Source organism: Aspergillus aculeatus (genome assembly GCF_001890905.1).
Source record: "Aspergillus aculeatus ATCC 16872 unplaced genomic scaffold ASPACscaffold_10, whole genome shotgun sequence".
NCBI lineage: Eukaryota > Fungi > Ascomycota > Eurotiomycetes > Eurotiales > Aspergillaceae > Aspergillus > Aspergillus aculeatus.
In genome coordinates this window covers 607818-626859 of record NW_017962985.1, presented here as the reverse complement: position 1 = coordinate 626859, position 19042 = coordinate 607818, and the positions used below count along the sequence as shown (strand labels likewise).

At 54.5% G+C, this 19042-nt stretch overlaps 7 protein-coding genes across 7 annotated transcripts; 3 read left to right on the top strand and 4 right to left on the bottom strand.

Annotated features, from left to right (window-relative positions):
- Window positions 1–703: 703 nt before the first annotated feature.
- ASPACDRAFT_121429 (WD repeat protein) lies at window positions 704–4711 on the bottom strand. Its single transcript, XM_020196435.1, has 8 exons — window positions 4392–4711; window positions 4152–4230; window positions 2806–4042; window positions 2545–2755; window positions 1495–2498; window positions 1362–1447; window positions 1145–1316; window positions 704–1093 (listed from the first exon to the last, which is right to left on the bottom strand). Exons 1-8 carry the CDS (start codon window positions 4426–4428, stop codon window positions 836–838), a joined length of 3084 nt encoding a protein of 1027 aa, XP_020055125.1. The 5' UTR covers window positions 4429–4711; the 3' UTR covers window positions 704–835.
- On the top strand, window positions 4392–6310 carry ASPACDRAFT_1857281 (cupin domain-containing protein; the record flags this gene model as incomplete). The annotated part of the gene is made up of 3 exons (XM_020197535.1): window positions 4392–4568; window positions 5619–6091; window positions 6173–6310. The coding sequence occupies exons 1-3, from the start codon at window positions 4427–4429 to the stop codon at window positions 6308–6310; spliced, it is 753 nt and encodes a 250-aa protein (XP_020055124.1). The 5' UTR covers window positions 4392–4426.
- Window positions 6311–6361: 51 nt separating this feature from the next.
- ASPACDRAFT_1871190 (putative mitochondrial carrier protein (Pet8)) lies at window positions 6362–7596 on the bottom strand. Its single transcript, XM_020197967.1, has 2 exons — window positions 7396–7596; window positions 6362–7337 (listed from the first exon to the last, which is right to left on the bottom strand). Exons 1-2 carry the CDS (start codon window positions 7450–7452, stop codon window positions 6429–6431), a joined length of 966 nt encoding a protein of 321 aa, XP_020055123.1. The 5' UTR covers window positions 7453–7596; the 3' UTR covers window positions 6362–6428.
- Window positions 7597–7869: 273 nt separating this feature from the next.
- ASPACDRAFT_79585 (putative protein kinase) lies at window positions 7870–11376 on the bottom strand. Its single transcript, XM_020205441.1, has 4 exons — window positions 11032–11376; window positions 10654–10949; window positions 9118–10498; window positions 7870–9064 (listed from the first exon to the last, which is right to left on the bottom strand). Exons 2-4 carry the CDS (start codon window positions 10900–10902, stop codon window positions 8295–8297), a joined length of 2400 nt encoding a protein of 799 aa, XP_020055122.1. The 5' UTR covers window positions 10903–10949; window positions 11032–11376; the 3' UTR covers window positions 7870–8294.
- Window positions 11377–14272: 2896 nt separating this feature from the next.
- Window positions 14273–14877, bottom strand: ASPACDRAFT_30530 (mitochondrial 54S ribosomal protein uL11m; the record flags this gene model as incomplete). The annotated part of the gene is made up of 2 exons (XM_020199738.1): window positions 14273–14605; window positions 14749–14877. 2 exons carry the CDS (start codon window positions 14875–14877, stop codon window positions 14273–14275), a joined length of 462 nt encoding a protein of 153 aa, XP_020055121.1.
- A 219-nt stretch (window positions 14878–15096) lies between these two features.
- On the top strand, window positions 15097–17292 carry ASPACDRAFT_121414 (survival factor 1 family protein). The gene is made up of 5 exons (XM_020196434.1): window positions 15097–15471; window positions 15548–15763; window positions 15826–16250; window positions 16298–16674; window positions 16727–17292. The coding sequence occupies exons 1-5, from the start codon at window positions 15452–15454 to the stop codon at window positions 16823–16825; spliced, it is 1137 nt and encodes a 378-aa protein (XP_020055120.1). The 5' UTR covers window positions 15097–15451; the 3' UTR covers window positions 16826–17292.
- Window positions 17232–18577, top strand: ASPACDRAFT_44408 (uncharacterized protein; the record flags this gene model as incomplete). Its single annotated transcript, XM_020201414.1, has 6 exons — window positions 17232–17296; window positions 17419–17450; window positions 17510–17525; window positions 17678–17765; window positions 17907–17966; window positions 18548–18577. 6 exons carry the CDS (start codon window positions 17232–17234, stop codon window positions 18575–18577), a joined length of 291 nt encoding a protein of 96 aa, XP_020055119.1.
- Window positions 18578–19042: the final 465 nt, after the last annotated feature.

Genomic DNA, 19042 nt, shown 5'->3' with positions numbered 1-19042 from the left:
GGCAGGCGCGGCCCAGGGCTTGGAAGCGGAGGCGGCGGGCGTGGGTTTCGAAGGCGGGCAGGGTTTGCGGACTCGTGGTCAGGCTGGACCAGTCGAGCGGCAGGATGTGCGTGGTGATGTTCATGTCTGTAAGCCAGGAGGCGACGGTGGCGGCCTCGCGGGAGCTCTCCTCGCGCGCGCGGTGGTCCACGATGAAGGCTGTCACCGTCACCTCGACGCGGGGAGTGTCGCTTTTACTGGATGTCAGGGCGGATTTCTCCCATTCGCGGCACAGGTACGCCAGCACCATGCTGTCGGCGCCGCCGCTGATGGCTAGGCCTGTGTTTTGTTAGTGCTTTCGTTCAAGGTGTAGTTTAAGGAAGAACGCACCTAGTCGGGATGGGAAACGGGTATCCCGCGCTCGCTGGCCCCCACGCATCCGTGAGTCGCGCCATATTCGCTGGAAGGAATTTACAAACTGCGAGACGGTTATTGCAGTTGGTTTCTTGTGGTGCAGTAGTCCGGAGATGGCCATGGCTGGCCGAGGAACCAAACACTCAAGATGTTGATGGGGAGCATGACGGAAGAGCGGAAGGGCGAAGTTGATACGGTATGATTTGATATGATAAGATTGCCGCTCTTGGCATTGTTTATCGCTGCATTCTATAACTTCCTATACAGTGTCACAACTACGAGTCACGAGTACTTTATGTTTATAATCCAACACACACAACATCAAAATCAATTCGCTACGCAGATCGCACAATATCTTGGTATCGCAAATCCACAGGTGTATGTACCGGCCCATCATCAGATAAGCCCAACCAACTATAAACAGGAAATCCTCCACCCCCCCCTAAGCATTGCTGACCGAGACCGCCGAGCCCGAAGCCGCGTGCGACCGAATGCTGGCCGGCGGCGCGCTGGCCGGCGGCGCACTGCCCGCCTCGCCATTCAGCGCCATCCCAAACCCAGGCCCAGTCTCCTTCTCCTCCTCGGGCGCCGGCATGCGGATCTCCTTCTTCCCGTTGGCCTTGTAGTACAGGACCATGTCGCCCGAGGATCGCCAGATGTGCGCCCGGATCGTCGCCAGAGTCATGTTCGGGGGGATGGGCTGCGCACGTTAGCAATGTCGATGCGATGACACCCGGGAAAGAAAACGTACCATCTTCTGGCAATACAGCTCCAGATACTCCTCGGCTTTCATGGGATTCGCTTCCGGCTCGTGGGGGTTGGGAGGATCGATCCGCTCCGCCACGTAGGCCAGGATCTTCTTGGCGCGCAGCATGCGGTTCGCGTTGAGGCGATTGTTGTTGGCATTGGGGCTCCCGGGCGGCCTTTCTTATTAGCTTCGCTCGAACAAGACCAAAAAGGATACGTACTCTGGTTTGGCCACGGGGGGCAACAGATCATCGTATGGCTTCAGTGTGAAAGCAATCTTGACCGGCTCTTTCACTGGCACTTGGTTCTGCGGGTTGTTAGTCGCTGACAGGCATCTACTAGCTAAGTGCGTACCTTCAAAAGCAGCTCGGCGAGCCACATGGGTATCGACTTCTCCAGCTTGTCAATCTCCTCGCTGATCCGGCCAACCGTCCCTCGGTACAGATCAGACGCCACAGCCGTATCACCCGATTCCTCTTGGATAAATACCACGGTGCGCGGGGGAATGTCGAGGACCGGAGTCTCGTCGTCTGGGCTCGGAGTAAACGCCGACGTCAACTCCCGGCCAGGGTTGGCAGACATGAACTCCTCATACTCGTGCCGCGTTCGCTCAATGAACCCTCCCAGGTTAGTCTCAAACACCTTCTCTTCCTTGATCGACGACTTATCCGACTCCTCCACCTTCTCCTCTGGGACCTGGGGTTTGACCTCCGAGGAGGTCCGCCCCAGCTTCTTAGGGAAATCCATGCGGAACTTCTTCCCAAACAAGGACGCACCGCGCTTCCGCTCCTCCTTGTCGGGCTCGACCGGAGACTGCGGAAGAGCCGTTGGGGTCGGTTCGCCTGGGGTAGTCGGCACCTTGTCGGCGTCGAGCGAGCCCATGCCCTGGTTTCGCGACGATGAAAAGTAGTCGCTGGAGCGGTCCGAGAAAGAGGCACGGGTCATGTCCGCATTCTGCTGCGACTGCGACATGAGATATTCCGACGTTGAATCTCCAGGAGAGGTGCCCAGATGACTCGCATTATTGATGTAACTGGAAGTCCACATGGGTGATCCCATAGTCGCCGGGCTGCCGGCATACCCGATGCCAAACCCGCCGGGCGTCGTAGGGCTACCGATCGAATCGTAACCAGACCTAAAAGTGGCTGTGAAGGGGTCTAGAGGCGACTGCAAACCCAGCGCCCGCCTCGAGGAATCTGCCGATGGGATATCAACCGGGGCTGACGCGCCAGTACTGGTCAAGCGAGCCAGTTCTTCCGCCTTGGCTACCATTGCAGCACGAAACTGGGCGTCGCGCTGAACGTGCTCTTGCACCAGAGGTGCGAATAGCCAACGCAGAATCCATTTTCCAAGATTGACTATTATTGTCAGTACCTGGAACCCTGCGAAAGGGAAATGACTTACTCCTTTGGTCCTCCCGAAATTGCGACTGGTCCGCCAGATCCGACTCGTCGGCATACACTTCAGCATCGAAACACCGGCCAGGCTCCAGAATCACGGAAAGGCGCCCGGTTCGAATGTCGATAGTACACCAGTGAGCGATGCTCTCGGTGGTGTTGATCTCGGAGGCGACATCGTCCATGTGTCTCTTGCCGAAGGATTGGATTGGTTTACACTAGTGGTGTGTTAGAGCGGTCACCGCAATTGAAGAACTGGCGATAATACCTTGAGCAAATCCCACAGAACAACTTCACCAGCGGAGTCCTGAGTCAATGTCCGTTTCCGGTCGTTCAACATGGAGTATTTGATCAAGCCATGTTGGCCTTCGATGGTTTCCTCGGGTAATGCCTGTATAGGCAGCGTCAACCCCAATTCATCGTCCAGGTCAGGACCAGACAAGAGCCGGGGTGAAGTCGGCCCCGAGCGTGGAGTCTCATCGTCTAGGGGGCGCGCATTAGGGAAGGTGGAGGTAGGCGACAGCAACAGAACCGATTCATATGGGATCATCTTGGGCCGGCCGTCTGATGGCGCAGACGTAGGCGCCTGAGTCTGCACATTGCGGTCTCGCGCAGGGGGCTCGATCTCAGCTGTGGTGTCTACATCCCGCCAGCGATGAATACTCGACTTAGGGGTTGCCGTCCAAATGTAATCGCCCGCGGCTACAACGTTGACGACGCCCTCGTGCTCTTGCAGAGCCGCCACGCACGTGCCCTGCTCAATGTCCGGAGAATTCCGGGTGTCTGTTTTGGCGACGAGACCGGACCGGTCACTGGAATAGAATACCGACAGTTGCGGGTGGTTCGAATACAGCGACCAGACGCTGTCATTATGCATGGTCAAGGTATGCATGCATCTTCCCGCGGTAAGGGACCAGATCTTGATGGTCTGGTCGGACGAGGCGGTCATGATGGTGTCACCATCGCGATTGATCAAGATATCGCGGATGTTATCTGTATGACCGACAAACTTGGTGATAAGCTTTCCGGATTTCGGATCCCACACGCGAACCACGTTTTCCGGACCGCCGCTCGCCAGGACGGAGGAGACCGCGCCCAAAGCATAAACGGAGCCCTTGGCCGTGCGATCATCCCCGGACGCATCGATCCCCAGCACCTCGCCGCCACCGTTCAGATCCCACAGGTAGAGCTTGTGGTCCAGGCCGCCCGACGCGACCCACGACGAGTGGTTTCCGGGGGTGGCCAGGGCCTTGACATAGTCTGCGTGTTTGCCGATGGGAGCCGGCACCTCGGTGGACTCGGAGTGAGGGCGCCAGAGTCGGACGGTGGTGTCTGACGAGGCCGAGACTAGCGCGGAGTTATTCTTGGTCAGCACGATGTCGTTGATCCAATGGCTGTGCGCCTGGACCTGGTTGCGAAAGGTGGTTTTGCCGGGCTTGGAAGAGTCGGTGAGCGAGAAGTTGAGATCCCATGAGCAGACGACGCCGTCGCGACCTGCGGAGTAACTGGTGCGACCGGTGGTATTAGTGTTGTGGCGGTGTCAAGAGGGTTGCGCCGGGCGCAAGCGGTATTAGGCAACCGAGCGATCCGAGCGACGCAGGTAGTGGTGCTTACAGGATGGATTCGTCGGGGTCGACTGCCAGGCCATTAACACCTAGGCGATGGCCACCGGGTGCGTCAGGCAGAGGGAGCACTATAGAGCGGGGATGGTGGTTAGTTGGGATCTGCAATCTGGGGAATGCAGACGTATGCCAGGGAGTGTCGGATAAGCGGGGGGTGAAGATAATCAGAATTCAAGGGTGGTATGGGGGAGGCAGCGGTTATTGAGGAACAAGTCAAGAGGAGGAGACAGACCATATGTGACCCTCTGGTGGCTGAGTTTCCTCGCCATGCAGCAGGGTGAAGGCGGAGAAGAGCAGGATAACGAGGAAATGCGGAGGTCGATGCAGGATGCGGAGAGACGATCACTCGAGGGTCAGGGCTGGGGAATTCATCGGGGGGCGACTGTCTTAGACGAGAGATGGTATATTGGTCAGTAGGTGACAGGGAGAAGCGCAAATGCTATTGAAGAGAAAGAAAGGTAGGAGGATTGGAGAAGTCGGGGAGATGGAGATGGAGAGAAACGGAGCCGGAGAAGGTGGAATGATGGGATGACGAGACGAGGAAATCCAACCGCCGGCGGGTCGGCAACTGGTGGACTGGCAGCTGCAGCTGCCCCATATACGAGTACTCAAGTATACAGTACTAAGTAGCGTGACCTTGAGCCCACAGTATTCATACCAAGTTTTAAGTCAGTGCCCTACGCTGCCTACCCACCCTCGATGAAATAATCTCTCGGTTACATCCTCCAGCTCATGTGCTCAACAATTCATAACCTCGACAATAGCCAATCACAAGCACTAATCACATCAGGAGCCTGCGATATAAAGTGAGTGCACTGTCAACTGTCCCAATAACAACTCATTGGTCCAAACAACACTAGAGTCGACATACATCACTGCGGCTTTTCTCCATACTGAGTGAACAGATCCCCGAGAGATAGTTATACTGCACATAGTACCTGCCGTATGCCCGCATCTTCATACCAAGTACCCCGCAAGCCATGCATCGCATCTTGCAGCCCCACAACAACCCTGATATCATCCTGATGCCACGTTCTGATCCGCCCCTTGCTATAAGCTTAGTATAGTTAGTACAAGTATAAGATCTACTACAAGTACAAGATGGACAGTCTCTCAAAACAATAACATCCACTCTACCACAGGATAGCCACCTCTATTACCATATCTCAGACTACTATATCTCATACTACCATATCTCCAACCACCATACTTTCTACAACTAATATCCTTACAACCACACTTCCCACAACCACAGCATACAAACCACCACCTCCACAATAACACAATGCCCACCCCCAACCACAACCACAACCACAACCACAACCACAACCACAACCACAACCACAACCCCAACAACAACCATCCTCATCCTAATCCCAATCCCAATCCCTATAACCAAACCCTCCCCCCAAAACCCCCCCAAACCCCCTCCCATACCCCCTCCACCCCCACCCCGAAGGCGGCTACTTCCACCAAACCGACCGCCACCCACTCACCCTCCCCACCCCGTGGGCAGAGCCCTCCTCCTCCTCGTCCTCCTCCAGCCCCCAAAAGCACGGCACCCGCTCCCTCAGCACAACAATCACCTACCTCCTCGCCCCCTCCTCCGCGGTGGGCGTCTTCCACCGCAACAAGGGGCGGACCGTGCATTCGCTGCATCGGGGACGGGGACGATACGTTCTGTTGCGGGAGGATGCACCGGTCACTGGGGATGAGGATGAGGATGAGGCGAATGGGGAAGGGAGAGGGAGAGGGAGAAGCAAAGGCAAAGGCCAGGCTACCGTTGAAACCTTCGTGGTAGGTATGGACACGCAGCACGGGGAGCGGATGCAGTGGGTGGTTGAGGGGGGGGTGTGGAAGGGGTGTTTCTTGGAAACACGGGACATCGAGAGTGATCATGGGAATGGGTTTGAGGGAATGTTGATTAGTGAGGTTCGTTTTTTCTTTTCCTCTGGATGCTGGGGTTAGCAGTGTCAAGGTATAAGGGTGAGTTGAGCTGACAATACCCCCCAGACAGTCATGCCTGGGTTCGAGATGGAGGACCACGAGTTCCTCACGCGGACGAAGATGGAGGAGATGCTCACGGAGGAGCAGACGCAGGAACTCCAGTGGATGTTGCGGGAGAATCATCCTGAGTTACCATCTTTGTAGGTTTTCATGGATGCATCCTGTACTCAAGGAAATAAAATATACATCTAACCAGTCTAATACCCATCTATCTATATGATAATTCTACACACCCAACCCAACTATACACCCACAAAAAAACCTACAAAGCATCCCCCTCCCTTACCCGCTGCTTCCTCCCCCCCTCCAACCCATTCCACGCCCACTGATAACTCCCCAAGAACACCGCCCCGCCGATCCCAATCCACGCCACGCGGGGCCCAATGCCCCTCCAAAACGCCGCCCCGCCGCCTTCCCTCGCAATCTCCTGCACCACCTCCCTCACCCGCACCTTCCCCTCCCCGGAAGACCGTCTCGCCAACATCACCCGCGTCTTAACCACATCCAACGGCGTCGTCAACCCCGCCGCAATGGCGCCCGCCACGCTACCAAACATCGCGCTCGTGCTCGCGGGGACCATCTCCAACCCCTTCCGCTTCGCGTACCCGTCCTTCATGCTCTCCCACATCGTGAACTGCAGCACGGTGAACGGGATCTCGCGCGCGATCGTGATCCCCGCGCCCCGGTAGAGTTCCCGCACCACCGACCCGTAGCCCGCGCCCGGCGCGTGCCGCAGCGCTAGGATGTCCTTGAGCGCCGCGGCGCTGGAGCCGCCAAAGAGGCCTGCCTGGGCGCGTTGCTTAATCACCTCCGTGGGGACGCGGACGGCGCAGGCGGCGATCTCGCCCATCGAGGAGGCGAGGGAGTGTGTTAGGAGGATGTGGGTGCGGGACGGGGACGGGGCGGGGGCGGAGTTTGCTGTAGGCTGCTCGAGGAGCAGGCGTTTCACCCCATCGTACACGATAAAGAACGAGGCGGCCGAGGGGGCGGACCCGAAGAGCACCGAGGGGAGACCGGCATAGATGCCGCGGATGGTTTGGCGGAGGGAGACCGCCGGGGCGGCGGCGGCGGTGCTGGCCGGCGTCGCGGTGCGCGCTTTCTGGAGGCGGGTTTTGATCGTGTCAAGGGGGTACAGTGAGCAGTCGACCGTCAGGCCGGCGATGGCTCCGGACTGGAACACAAGACATGGCATTAGTTGAAGAATCAGCACCCGGGCAGGGAAAGCATACGATCAATGATCTCGTCCACAGCGAGACCAATGGCTCGGGTTCCTGCGCTGTAGCCATGGTGCTGGGGTCTGGGAAGGAAGTCGGCGGTCTGGCCAGAAATTTTCAACCGATATACCCAGAGTAAATTGTGGCGACCCTGCAAGCAACTATGTTCGTCCCTCCCAATTACACGGTTGAGACAATTGTTGAGTGGTGGTGGTAGTGGTGTGCAAGTTCTGGCCGGGAAGTCGTCCGCCGACTTCTCTCGGCGGATCGACAACCTCCGATTATCGGGCTAAACTCCGCAATCTCCGCCTTACGTCAAGCCCCAACTCCGCATGGTTATGCTCTCATTGATCATTGATAATATTTACTATGCCTATAACTGCTCTTCAACACAAGCGAAACCTTGCAGGATGAAAACAATCTGAGAAAAAGGCTCTGTCACAGCACAAGGCACAAGGAAGATTTCTAGCAGCTGACCCTCTATAGGGAAGAATGATTGCCTAAAGCAGCTCCGTTCCACGGACAGTGACCGCAACGCCTAAATTGAAAAGAAAACAAGAAACAACAGCACAAGGCAACCTCCAGACCCTCTTTTCAACGCGGAGAGAGCCATGAGCACAGAATCCCATCGATCACGCAATTATATCTCACTGCACAGGAGCCCCGCCATGAAGCACAAAAAACAATCGACCGGATGGTGTCAGGTCACCGAGACCACCATCCTAGTCGAAGGGAATCAATGTAAAACAGAAGAATCGAAGAAGACAGGGAAGAGGTAGTGTAGTCCGGACGAGGAAGATTATAAGACATGTGGGACGTAAACACCCTTTTGCTCTGACAAAAAGAGAGAAAGGTAAAGGAAATGGGAAAAATAAAAATTATACAGTGGGAATAGATATAGATCACTTAAGAGATCATTTGGCCTTGCTGGGAACTGGCACACTGGCCGAAGGGGGTTCCAAGACATGGGTGTGGCCTGGAGCATGGATGACCTCGCCAGTCAACTCCTGCCGACACGCCTTGATGTTGCGCACCCACTCATCAGTCAAGACATCATCCAGTGTAGCGCGCTCCTTCACCGACACCTTGAGCATCCGGCCAACAATGTACCGGCTCTCGCGGGGTAGGAGCCGGAGAAGGCGCCAGGGCCCCTTAATGACTTCCTGTCGCTGAGCCGCCGCCTGGGCGTTCGCCGGAAGTGGAGGGGCCTCCTTGCTCGTGGTACGGGAAGGCTTGTGAGTAGTAGCATTAGCATTCTTGCTATCCGTAGGTGCTTTGGTGACCAGCGGCTTGTCCTGAGGACTTTTCGGCGGCTGGTTTTCTTCACCGGCAGCAGCAGGCTGTTGAGCTTGCTGCCCGTTCGCTTGGGAAGATTGTCCAGCGACGTCAGTATTGATACTGGGCTGGGCGGGTTTGCCTTCTTGGGCAGCGGTGATAAGATCAGGGGATGACTTGACGGCCCGGTGGCGTTTCGGGTCGACCTCAGGCACCGGAGTTCCAGGAGTTGGCGTGGAAACGAACAGTCGGTACGAGTTATCGCTGACACGGGGCTGTTTCCAAGGGAATCGGCGCAAAGTCATGCAGCAGAAGATGATGGCCAGGGACCAAATATCAGTCGGGCGAGGGTCATACTTCTTCTCGTCGTATACTTCGGGGGCGAGATATGGATCCGAGCCAACGATTCCTAACAGACCCTGTGAGCATGGGACTTTCAAAGCACGTCAGAACCAAACCTACCAGAAGAGAGGACGATATCATTCTCAAAAGGATATCGGAACACCACAGCGCTTCCGAAATCAATAAGCTTCATGATGCCATGCTCATTGACGACCACGTTGTCTAACTTCAGATCACGGTGGGCCAGGCCCATTCCGTGCAAGTAGGCGACTCCACTGAGGATCTGCTTGAAAGAGCAAGCAATCTCCTCCTTGACCATCTTTCCTGTCATGACGATGGCAAACAGATCAAAGGGCGCATATTCCATGACTTCATACCAATGGCTTCCTTCCTGGATAATGTCCAGCGTCTCGATGATATTGCCATGGTGGAGGGTAGACCCAATGCAAAATTCCGCAGTCACCTTCTTGGAGTATTCCTTCATAGTTTCCCATGAATGACGGTCTCGAAATTGCTTTACCGCAAAAGTCACCCCATCACTATTCCTCTTAAGCAATCGAACCGAGCCTCCGGCTCCCGACCCCAGCACCTTGCCCAACTTTCCATACTTCGAGTTAAGACCATGATCGTCTGCGAAGGGGACACTGTCGGCTGCCGCGTGGAATGGGCCGCCCTTGCCCGAGGTTCGACTCGATTTCTTGAATGGGATCGACGACGGTGAATCACCTCGCTTGTGTTTGTTGTGGGTCCGCTTGAAGAAGCGCTTCAACTCTGACATATGGCCATGGGTCTTTCCCTCGGCGTCCGGCTGTCGTGGTTCTCGCTTGGAATTGAAGAAGCCACCGCGTTTTTCACTGGACCGGAGATCTGTGGCACTGGAAGAACGAGGGCTCAATGGGCGTGAGAAGGCCGACGTTGTGGTGCGACGCTTGGAATCCCGGCTGCCGAAGATGAAGCGCTGGTCAAGTTGGGCAAGGTTCTTCGGTTGCGGAGGACGCTTGCTACGAGCATACGGGTCATTCGGCTCACCCACCGGCGTGATCGCACCCGGAGGGGTATAGCTCTCGGGATCACCGCGAGGGGTGGCTGGTGGGCTTTCTTCCTGGGATCCGTCAGTGGGACCGATAAAGAACTGCGCTCGATGCCGCGCGCCGTGGTTCGGATGAGAAGAGGTCTGTGCCACTTGGTTCTGCTTCGACAGTTGATCGGTCGATGATGGACGGGAGGAGGGGGCGCTTTGAGGAGCCTTATGTTGTGCGGCAGCGCTGGCTGGAGGGGAGGTTGCGGGAGTCATATGGGTGGACTGGGCGGCGTTACCGGCCCGATCGGTGGTGTTGGATGTGGAAGAAGTATCAATCGACTTGGATTCCCGTGAATGTGTGGCTGCGGGCGTCAGCGGGGGTGATTGCATGGCGGACACTGGTGGGGAACCTCGGGGCGAGGGGAAGCCCGATCCATTCGCTTCGCGTGCACTGCGGTCGCTCGATTCCCGGGAGGCAACCTGTAAGGAAGGATGCCTGTCAGCTTCTGGCCAGGTCTGGAATGGCTATGCAGGCTCGATGCGAGGAGACAGCAATCCATGGAAATGGAATGTTCTTTGCTGTATGCTGCATGACCCCAAGCACCTATCACCGCTCAGGAATCGAGAATACATACTCTAGATGATGGCAACGAGATGGGATCGTAAGAGAACTGCCGCAATCGATTCTCCTGCAATTGGGACCGCTGCAAGCTGGCAGCTAGCGACCGCAGTTCCTCCTCATGCTGCGTATCCTTGATCGACTCTGCTCCGGAAGACTTGACGGAAGACGACGGATCGGTAGGCTCGATTTCCTCCGTTACCGTAGAGAACCGGACCTGCCCGGATTGAGAACTGAGGCTGGGGTTGACATCCCCCGAAGCCATGTTTGGACCAGAGGCCATCTGGCTGGAAGATTGGGGAGAGCGGGGTGCTAAAAATGAGAGCAAAATGGCATTAGGAGGGTGGTTGGAAGGTGGGGAGGTTGTTTGGCCGCGAGTGGGAGAGTAGCTTACCAGGGTCGCTGGGATTGCTCGCTTGGGCAAAATCGGTCGCTTCAGACGTCATACTCGGCTCAAGACCACGCTGTGGGACGCATGCCCCTCCACGGTTGATGCCTGTGGGATCCCTTGACCACCGCGATTGGTAACCACCACAGAACTAATTAAATAAATCGGAAATTCAAAAATGAAACAATCTTGCGATCAGCGGGCTGCTGTGAAAGGCGGGCGAGTAGGACAGAACGGGGGAGTTGCACGGAGGATTTCCCATGCACGACAACGGAGCAAATCTTTTGTCCAGAAACGGTCACCACTTTCACCCCAAGAACTTTGGACGCTGGACAGGAGATGGAAAGGATGAGGGAAATTTATCCCACTCAACAACCACAGGTATTATGATCCGAGAGTGACCCTGTGACAGATTGAGAGGAAGTAGAAAAATGAGGAGAAGCTCAAAGAGGAGTGAGTTTGGGGAGAAAGAGAAGAAAAAAGAGGAGGAGGAGGAGGAGGAGGAGGGGAAGGTGGGAAGTGGAGAGAGGGTCTGGAAGTAGGAAACGGAGAGGGGAGGAGGGTTGGTTTGAAGAGGGAAGAAGGGGAAAGGCAGCGACAGGAATGAGACGGGGGGAGGAGGTTCCACCGGGCTAGAAGATGGAGAGATTGGAAGAGGGAGGGAGAGAGGGAGAGAGAGGGAGAGAGGAGAGAAGACAGAGCGAGACAAGAAACAGAGACCAGACTAGAGAGCCTAAAAGAGAGAAGAGGAAGAGAAAGTCAGAAAGTCAGAAAGAGAAGCAGCCGTTCGGCGAAGGAAATCCAGCCGGGCGGCGGCAATAGCGGCGGCGGCACTGACTTCGTCTGCTTTCAACTACTACTTAATGTACCTGGTTCGTCTCTAGTTCCTCACTTGAAGATGACTTGATTCTACTCTCTAGGGCGACTCAATATCGTCAAGCTAACGACCGATGATATTCCTCAAGATGGATGGAGTTGGAAAAGCTATTTTGGCTGCAATGGGCAAGTTGCCCGGGAATTTCTTCCTCTCCAGCCGGTTCCGGTTCTAATCCTGGGGTTCCCAAAGGGGGAATCTATTATGAGAGTAGAGGGGGGGGGGGATGAATTGCGCCTGCATGCACGGTTCACCAACTTCTCTAAATAGTTAATTCTCTCTATCTCCATCATCCTCATCGCAACTTGGAACACGATCAGCGACCCCGTGCGGAGAAGATTGGCCATGGAGAGACCGACCAGACCAGACCAAGACCGGCTCTGGGTTCGGGATTCTGCGGAGAGAACCATTAAATCGATCGATTCTTGGGGGTCACCGGATGAACTCTGGGATGTCGACATCATCTTGTTATCAGAGAGGAAGGGCAAGGAAAGTGTCATCTGGCCGGAGTTGGCAGTCAGCTGCTAATGGTTCCAATCATCATTGTTATCATGATTGTTAATGACTGGTGCCGAGTTGCCGGTTGATGGTAGTCTACTGTTACGGAGTAGTCTGCGTACGTACCCCGCTAGATTCTTCTGGATCTTGACTGGCGTGGACTTAAAACCAGCCCCTTCCCTGCCATGCACATTATTATTTGACCGGTCCACCCCGCCGGAATGAACCATATTAAGCCGTCCCCACTGCTCCGTATCCATCGTACTACTTATGTATCTAACTACTATCTATGAGTCCATAAAAGATCCCATGTCAGAGCTTGAACTGGCAGCCCTAGCTGGGATCATGAGTCACCCGGAAGGAGGCATATTGTATGTGTAGACGATTCATGCTTGATACTGATATTCATCGCTATTCATCGCTATACGTTTTAAGAAACATTAATGTCTGAACATTTCTGTGTTGAAATCTCTGTAACAATGACGACAGCACGGAACGCCAGCTAAAAAAGGGAAGATAGAAATTCGATGAATTCGGAGCGGGGATGCTGCTGCTGCTGCTGCTCACCGGCAGCCTTGAGGCAAGGCCGGCATTGATTTGTCCGCGTCGACAGGGAGAATCACCAGCAAACCCTGTCGTTGCGGATCCTTTTAGGCTATAATATCCCAATCTATCCTCCAGTCGATGACCAGGATGCATCAACCATCAAAACTTTGGCAGAATGCGATAAGGCTGAGCGAAGTGGATTTCTGCCATTACGCTGTGAGCCCTCTCATTACTCTTACTCTTAATCAAACATCAACAAGACTGATTCGAGTTGCTGCAACACCAGCATCCTCTGGATAGACCTCAGAACCTGAACATGTCAATATCCGACCATGCTTGGCCTTTCCGAATCAAGGCACTATGATAAACAGGTCTACTCCCTTGATCCCAATCAGCAGTCCAACCCTTTTAAGCGGTAACAAGACCAGTCTACTACTCAGCGACGATTCGAGTGCGATCGCCGCCCAGATTATGTCAAACCAGAAAATGCGGAGAACAAAGGAGCTGCAACGCCGCCGGAAATAGAGGCAGAGGAATGTGATCGACTCACTCTGACGCATCTCCGCAACCCCCCCTTGTAGAATGCCAAGCATCGCATTATCACCAAACTTGCATGCAAAGCAACGTACAAGGGCTATTTCCGCCCTTGCCAAGCCCAAGTGGTTTAGCCCAGCCTGGAACAACTTGCACTGCCTCCTTTTGCGACCCTCAAAGTGACCAAGTCCGCTCGCTGTATCCTAGGTGATCGCGATGATCGTCGACGGGATTGCTACACTTTGCGTACCTTCCTTGTCTTGGCCTGGCTCGGCAGAAATGGTGGATGACCGTTTCATGCCTTATCACACTTGGTGCAGGCATTGTCCGCCTCTTGGCTCCTTGCGACTCGCACTCTCGCCTCCTGCTGTCTCCTCTTCCGCCCTCAGGTCGCACGATGGACGGCGGAAAGAGCTTGGCATAGTGACAGTAGCAGCCCGTGCGGGTGACACGGAGGAGTCGCTTTGCTTGAGCCAAGACCGATGCCCTACTAGACCTGCAACATCGGCGAGCATAGACGGTCTCTTACCAGTCCAGAGTAGCTAACTCGCTGACCCTGCCACCCACTCAATGGACTCTTACGGTTTGCGAAGCAGGATCGAGGTTGTTTGTGTAGAACGCTTCAGGCACCAGCCAACGCTTTCTATATCACATGCAATGCCTATTAATACAAATGACAACAGACCCAGTCCCCCAAGAACGCCATGATCATCAATCCCAGACAGCTAGCAGCAGTAATCGCCCGGTAGCAAGGATCCCATATACAATACAGTCGACTTCCCCCTCGTCCGCCGTTCACGGCACCACCTCCACTCCAATCGACTTGGCCTGGGCGATGACACTCTTGCACATGCCCTGCAGACTCAGACCGGACAGTCGCGTCTCGGTGTGCTTGATCTTGGCGATTTCGTAGATGTGCTTGAGAGAGACCTTGCCCACAATCTCGTGGCCGGGGTTCTGGGCCCCGCGGATGCGGTTCTTGCGCGGCTCGACGTTGGCGGCTTGCAGGAGCAGATAGGTCGTAGTCGGGGTCCGGAGGTCAAACAGGAACGAACGGTCGGGACGGACGGTGACGAGGGCCGGGATAGGGACACCGGTGTTGATGTGCGCAGTGCGGGCGTTGAACTCCTATACAGTGGTTGCCGTGAGCCATGTGTACTCTTTCTTTCGGGCTCTGGTATCCGTTTCCCCAAGAAATGCAGCCGGTAGACTAATGGGGAGAAAAAAGAAAAATCTTATTGTAATCGATCCAGTGTGGACATCGAACTCACCTTACAGAAATCCATACTCTTCACACCCTTACTACCCAGGGCCGGACCGACGGGGGGACTGGGGCTGGCCTGGCCAGCTCCCACGATCAGCTTCACGATCTGATCCTTGGGCAATGCCTTCTTCGCCATGATGAGAGACTAGCGGAAGTGAATGACAGATATTCGAGACCGAGAAAAGGGGGCAATTGACAGGCTGAGCAGGTAGTCAATAATCTAACACTTTCGCGGCGGACCCGATGAATGCGGCATTGAGAACTGCAACTTTTCTTGGGGTTCCCAAAGGGGAAAGGGTGCGGCGGAGGCCGGAGTTTCTTGCCGTTTGGGCGACAAGCGAAACCATCCCGACTTTCAAGCGGACGTCATTGTTCGTACCTTCGACTATCTATGAACCGCTTGATCCTCATTTCTTGTTCTTCGCCTGGTTCGCAGTGTTGGCATACTTCATAGTAGCTGGCACCAGCCAATTATCACTTGTACGAGAGATATCAGACAATCCTGACACTGTGTCCCTCACCCAACTCTCGCAAGTACCTCTCGGGACCCAGACGGTGATCGACCCTTTTGGGCCCCGCCCGCTATCGATTTCCAGTTCCCGCCCACCTTCCAATCCTCCTGCTACTTTTCTCCCCCCCACCGCTTGTGCTGCTTCATCCTCTCTTACTCATATTCCTCCCCTCTTTAACTCATACAAACACAGCTCACCATGAACTGGCTTAAGTCTACGTAAGTTGCTGGCCGGTGGCTCTAGCGGCTGATAGCCATAGCATCGCCACATTTATTAACCACTTGCACTGTCTAGTCTCGCAAGCGTTGCTGGCACTCAGGAACCGATCTATGGCCCGGAGGCTATCAGATCGGTTGCCCAGCAGGCGCAAGAAACCCCTTACACGGAACTCACCAAGGATGATCTCCGTTGGCGTGCTCACCAATATACCAACGTCGAGACTCATGTCTTCTATGTCATGGGCGACAATGGTACCCTAGCCTTGTGCCAGGTCATCTACAGCAACATTGTGTGAGTTTGGACGGACCTCTTTCGGTAGCTGCATCACTGACCTTGGGGTGTGCTCGGACTAGTGGAATCCATACTACCGCCCAGTTCACTTCCAAGATCTTCAACCTCAAGGGTGACGCTCCCCACAATTGGCACTCCGACCCTCTCTCCAACTTCATGTTTGATGAGAGCATGCTTTCCTTTGGCGCCGACAACCTCGCCGTGACGCTGAATGAGGAAGGAGATACCTACACTATCAAGTCGGCGGTGAATGAGGACAGTCTGGTGAACTTGACCTTCAAGCGCACCGCTCCGGGCTTCGTTGTCGGCAAAGACGGTACTTCATACTTCGGCACGGACCCGCAGAACCCTTGGGGTTCTATGAGCCATGCCTTCTGGCCTCGTTGCGCCGTGGAGGGAACCATCACCACCAAGGAACAGAACTTCGACCTCAAGGGTCGCGGCCTGTTCATCCACGCGCTCCAGGGCATGAAGCCCCACCACGCGGGTAAGTCGGATCTCGGGTTGTCCATGGACCCTGCTGACAGGAAACAGCTGCGAGATGGAACTTCCTCAACTTCCAGACCCCTACTTACTCGGCCATCATGATGGAGTACACCACCCCTCCCTCATACGGATCCACCGTGGTCAACGTCGGTGGTATTGTCAAGGACGGAGAGATCGTCTATGCTGGTAGCACTAACTCTGCCACCCACACGGAATCGAACCAGGATGCCGAGAGCGATTGGCCCGAGCCGAAGTCCGTCAAGTGGGTCTGGGAGGGCAAGTCCAAGGATGGCAAGGAGGTTCACGCCGAGGTCGATGGAGCTCTGGGCAGCCGCCTGGACCGGATTGACGTGATGGCCGAGGTTCCGGGCTTCATCAAGACCATTGCTGGCAGTGTCGCCGGTACCCGGCCGTACATTTTCCAGGTATGTATCCTCCGAACTATGTGGAGTCAACATCAAACTAATTCATGGGCAGTACTCTCCCCAGGAGAAGCTATCTTTGAAGCTTAAGATCGGCGATGAAGAAATCACCGAAGAGGGTACCTTGTTCTCCGAGGCGACTTTTATCTCATAGAGGGAGGACATGATGCGGACATTGTCCCGGCGTTTCGAGTGGTGTTGAATTTTCAAGCTCCCCTTTCATGCATCCATACGCACCGCAACGTGATATTGATTCTAATAGCCTATAAACTTACCACGATATTTAATGTTATGTCATGTGTTACCGTTTTCCAGCGTGTTCCCTTGCGTTTCAGTATGGGGGGGGGGGGGGTTTGGGGGGCAACGCCGAGACTTCCCCTCGCCGACATAATCATCGCAGCACAACACATCACCAGACTTTCTCTTTGGCTGTAGACCTCCAAGCTTCCACTCATGCCAGCAATCACATCCCCTCACCCAAGACCGAAGAAAGCATTACCCTCGCATCACCCTCGCATTGCCCATAGCTAGTCATCATCCCGTCGCCCAGCCTATTCAAGATGGACCTCAATCTCCTCAAGGAGAGTGGCAAGCATCGGGCCTTCATGCCCAGGCGCCGATTCCGGTACGCTTTATGCCTTCGCCTTGCTTGCTTTTGCCTTAACTCTAGGTGCTGTATTTGCCTACAGTACAGCCAGTGCCAATCTCCCAGTTACACTGCCACTAACCTCACTCTCAACGTCACAGGAAGCTGGCTCGAGACAATATCCAGGGTGTTAGTAAGTTGCATCTTTTGCTGCAAGCTATAAGATGATACCTCCAGACTGACAGGAATCAGCTCGGCCCGCTATCCGGTATGCGTCCTCCATCCTCTTGCCTTGCAACCGCAATACGAGGATCAGATTGCTCAGCAGCATTGCAAACAACCAGCTCTGAAGCAATTACTCGTCCTGAAGCAACCCACCCATCATGAGCCAAAACACAAACTAACCCACTCCCATCCTAGCCGTCTCGCCCGCCGCGGTGGCGTCTATCGCATCGGCAACGAGATTTATGAGGAAGCGCGCAGGGCCCTCAAAAATCGTCTTACTGAAGTAAGCCCAGCTCACAACACACTCTTGCGAGCTCCAAACTCCAAACCTCAATTCCCAATCCCCAGTCTCTACAACAAACACCGAACCACCAGTTCCATAAACCCATAACACTCATCCAATTCATCTAACTCTCACTACAAGATCATCCGCCGCATAGTGCACGTCATGGACAGCGGAACTACTCCAGGCCATGAACGTAAGGTAAGCTTTCCCCCTTTCACGTCATCTCATTTAAATTTCACCTTGACCCCAGGGAGAAGAGAAGAGGAGAGAGAGAGGACACCGACCTACCTCACTCACTCACTTGCTTTGTACTGCACTGCACTGTTCTCCGTATCATCCATGCCTATCCCCAGGTCTTAGTTTCTTTTTCATCTATAATCCCCATGAAGCAGATGATCGAGGCATACAGTCCACATCCACATCCACTAACAAGTACTGGATGCTAAATAGGTCGTGACGACCAGAGACGTACGTCCCTTTCCCCTCTTTCCCCCGAATCTTCCCTTCCACGAAACAATGCAGCATCCAGCAGCACAACTGGCAACCCCAACTCAAAGATAGTAAACCGGGATATAATTACACTAATTAACACTGCTAATTGAAATAACACAACATACAGGTGACATTTGTTTTGAACCAGGTAAGCAAGCACAAGCACAACCATCTAATCCCATACCTCTCCCATGTCCATGCCCAATCCCAATCCCAGCTCCATGTCCATCCATCCCAGGCTCAGAGATACCATCAGAAAGCAAACTAACCCAACGACAAAACAAAAGATGGGTAATCCCATCTACGGCTTTCAGTAGACCACATCTCCACCCGTCCAAACCCGAAACAAATCCATCTTCTCTCGCCACTTTTCGTCGACCTGGTTCTTCTTTCCATTGCACCTACAGACGGTACATGTACCTCAACAACCAAGCCAACCCCGACTTACGACTTACGACTTATGACTTACCCTTTCTGTCCTGTCCGTGCCGTGGTTGCATACATACCCATACTCCTACTCATATCCTTTGAAGCCATCTGATCCTTCTCTTGAAAAGCCAGAAGTCAGGAATAAGCAACTTAAACCTAACGGACCTTGACTTGACGTGACTTAACGTGACCTTCTCGCTGGGATATTGATGTTTTGGATCTGGCCGAGGGTTGGGTTCGTGAATGGCTTGGTCAGCGGTTTTGTGGACTACACTGGTCTGGGGTTCATCCTGTCTTGACAACACAGCAGAGGGGGGTTGAGGGTTTAGTTGATGTTCTGTGGTAAAGGGGCA